Source organism: Berghia stephanieae, chromosome 8 (assembly GCF_034508935.2).
Source record: "Berghia stephanieae isolate SIO BIC M18660-M18661 chromosome 8, UCSD_Bste_1.3, whole genome shotgun sequence".
In the NCBI taxonomy this organism is placed as follows: Eukaryota; Metazoa; Mollusca; class Gastropoda; order Nudibranchia; family Aeolidiidae; genus Berghia; species Berghia stephanieae.
In genome coordinates, this window is record NC_088367.1 from 4,260,592 (window position 1) to 4,263,091 (window position 2,500).

Consider the following 2,500-nt stretch of genomic DNA (forward strand, 5'->3'; position numbering starts at 1 on the left):
TCATACGGTAGAGTCACGCTCTCCTCGGCCAGGTGGAGTTGTCGTACCAGTAAGGTCGCGGTTTCAAATCAACATCACCGCCGCTAAATTTTTATTCTCTACTCTCTTCTGGCACTTTCCTACTCACTTCATCTCTTGCTGTAAACAAACGATTACCTGATTCAGTGTTGGATCCTTTAAGGACGTGGCTGCATGTCAAGATGACCCCTGTATCCCTGTCCACGATGACCCCTGTACCCCAGGTACTGCCGCACTGAACCATCACAGTCATTGCTTGGGCTTGCAGCAGATCTGTCACAGAAATCAGAATGATGCTCTAAGTAGTTATACTTGCAAAGCGCTTTGAGCACATTTAATGGATATTGCGCTATATAAAGCTCAATTTTTTTTTTCTATTTTTTTATTTTTAAATTTATACAATGCAAGTATACAAGGTCCAGGGTTCGAGCCTCGCTCAGCGCATAGTTGAGTCCTTGGAGAAGGCTCTTTACTCACATTCTCTCAACATACTCAGGTGTAAAAAAATGAATACCTGGCCGTTAACAGCGTTGTCTCTGTCCGAGAAAAAAATTGTAATATCGCATAACAGGCGTCATGTACTGTCCAGCATGATAAATGTTGCTGTTGGCCAGGGACCACTTGTAAAGTGATTTGAGCATGTTTAGTGGAGATTGCGCTATATAAAAGCTCAATTTTTAAATTTTTTTAAATGCAGTGCGGCAAAAGATTTCATAATAGGGAATGAGATTAGCGGAAGAGTAGCGTCCCTTGATTGGACGTCACCTTACAGAGAGAACGTCTATGGTTTTGCGCATGCATCTCTCTCGTCGTCACTTTCGGTGAAGTGTCTCTCGTGCCTCTTTCATCGGAAGCGAGGACGAGAGACGCATGCGCATAACCATTTTGATATTCTTTCTGTAAGGTGACGTCCAATCAAGGGACGCTAATCTTCCGCTAATTTCATTCCCTATAAGTAGACAGTCATCCGAGGATGATCAAAACCAGATAGATTGAATTATTTAAAAGGCAATAGACCACAATAAAAGGGATGGACGAAGAATGAAAAAAATGATAAAGGCACCTGCATAAAGAAAAAAGATTTTGTCTTTAAAAGGGACAAAATTAAGATTTAATTGGGTTTTTTTTTTAATAATTTCGGATCAGAAAATGAAAAGAATGATGAGGATGGGGGGAATTGGAAACACTGATGTATAAAATGTTAAAATACGTGTAATAGGAATTTATAAAAGTAATGAATGAAATAATACATAAAAATCTTGAGAAAGATGCATAGCATGAAGGTTGAAAATGTCGAATATCTATACATAATTTTCTTTCAGATTTAAAAATGTGGTCTTGTGGTATGACACTCGCTTTCAGATCGGAAGGTCCTGGGTTCGAGCCTCGCGCTCGGCGCATAGTTGAGTCCTTGGAAAAGGCTCTTTACTCACATTCTCTCGCCGTACTCGGGTGTAAAATGAGTACCTGGCCGTTAACAGCGTTGTCTCTGTCAGAAAAAATTGTAATATCGCCCAATAGGCGTCATGTCCCGTCCTACATGTTAAATGTTGCTGTTGACCAGGGACCCCTTGTAAAGCGCTTTGAGCACATTCTGTGGAAATTGCTCTATATAAAGCTCAATTTAATTTTTTCTTAAACATTCTATGTTTCCATTCATTGATTTTCAAACCCAACTGCTCTAAAATGCCCCTCACACCTCTTTTCCATTTGTCTCCTACATCCTCCATAACACCTTACTTTACCACAGACTGAGCATTTTCTTAAAGACATGCTACATCTTAACATATGCTTATAGAACTGTATGGCGTTAAAAAAGAAAAAAGAAAAATTAGCTTTTATATTGCGCAATATCCACTAAACATGCTCAAAGCGCTTTACATAGGGTTCCTGACCAACAGCAACAAATAATATGTAGAATGAGACATGATGCCTTTTAGGCGATAATATAATTTTTTTTTCTGACAGAGACAATGCTGTTAATGGCCAGGTACTCATTTTACACCAGAGTACAGTAAGAGAATATGAGTAAAGAGTCTTTTCCAAAGACTCAACTATGCGATGAGTGAGGCTCGAACTCAAGACCTTCCGATCGGAAAGCAAGTGTATACCACTAGACCATAGCCGCACGTAGACTGCAATGGTTCTCCAACACTTGTAAAATTCTACCAAAAAAAAAAAAAAGAGTATATTGATCTTACCCTTAACGACAGGGTTGGTTTGCCTTTGTATTGAAGAAAGGTAACCCATACTTGTCTTAGGAAATAACTCCCTGTGCTTGACTATGGACTTGAGAATGCTTTCGATACCACAGGCCACAGAGAAACCAACCCATTCATTATTTTTCCAACACAAAGGAGATGCGATGATTCCTGTCAGATGACTAGATCGTATAAATGCATAATTAAGAGATGATAAAGAAGAGCAACATTGTAGGAGAGCATACACTGCACTGACTAATAAATAGAGGTGCCTAAATGGG

General features: G+C 39.4%; 1 protein-coding gene across 3 annotated transcripts in view; it reads right to left on the minus strand.

Annotated features, from left to right (window-relative positions):
- The window catches only part of LOC144978045 (peroxisomal leader peptide-processing protease-like), a 27,079-nt gene that overhangs the window by 18,731 nt on the left and 5,848 nt on the right, over window positions 1-2,500 (minus strand). For all 3 annotated transcript variants that reach the window (XR_013646453.1, XM_078923533.1, XM_078923534.1), the window contains exons 3-4: window positions 2,220-2,401; window positions 157-291 (exon numbers count right to left, since the gene is read on the minus strand). Coding sequence is in view for 2 of the 3 variants with exons in the window: in XM_078923533.1 (XP_078779659.1) it covers window positions 157-291; window positions 2,220-2,401 (317 nt within the window). In the remaining variant the exon portion in view is untranslated. The remainder of the gene's footprint in view (window positions 1-156; window positions 292-2,219; window positions 2,402-2,500) is intronic.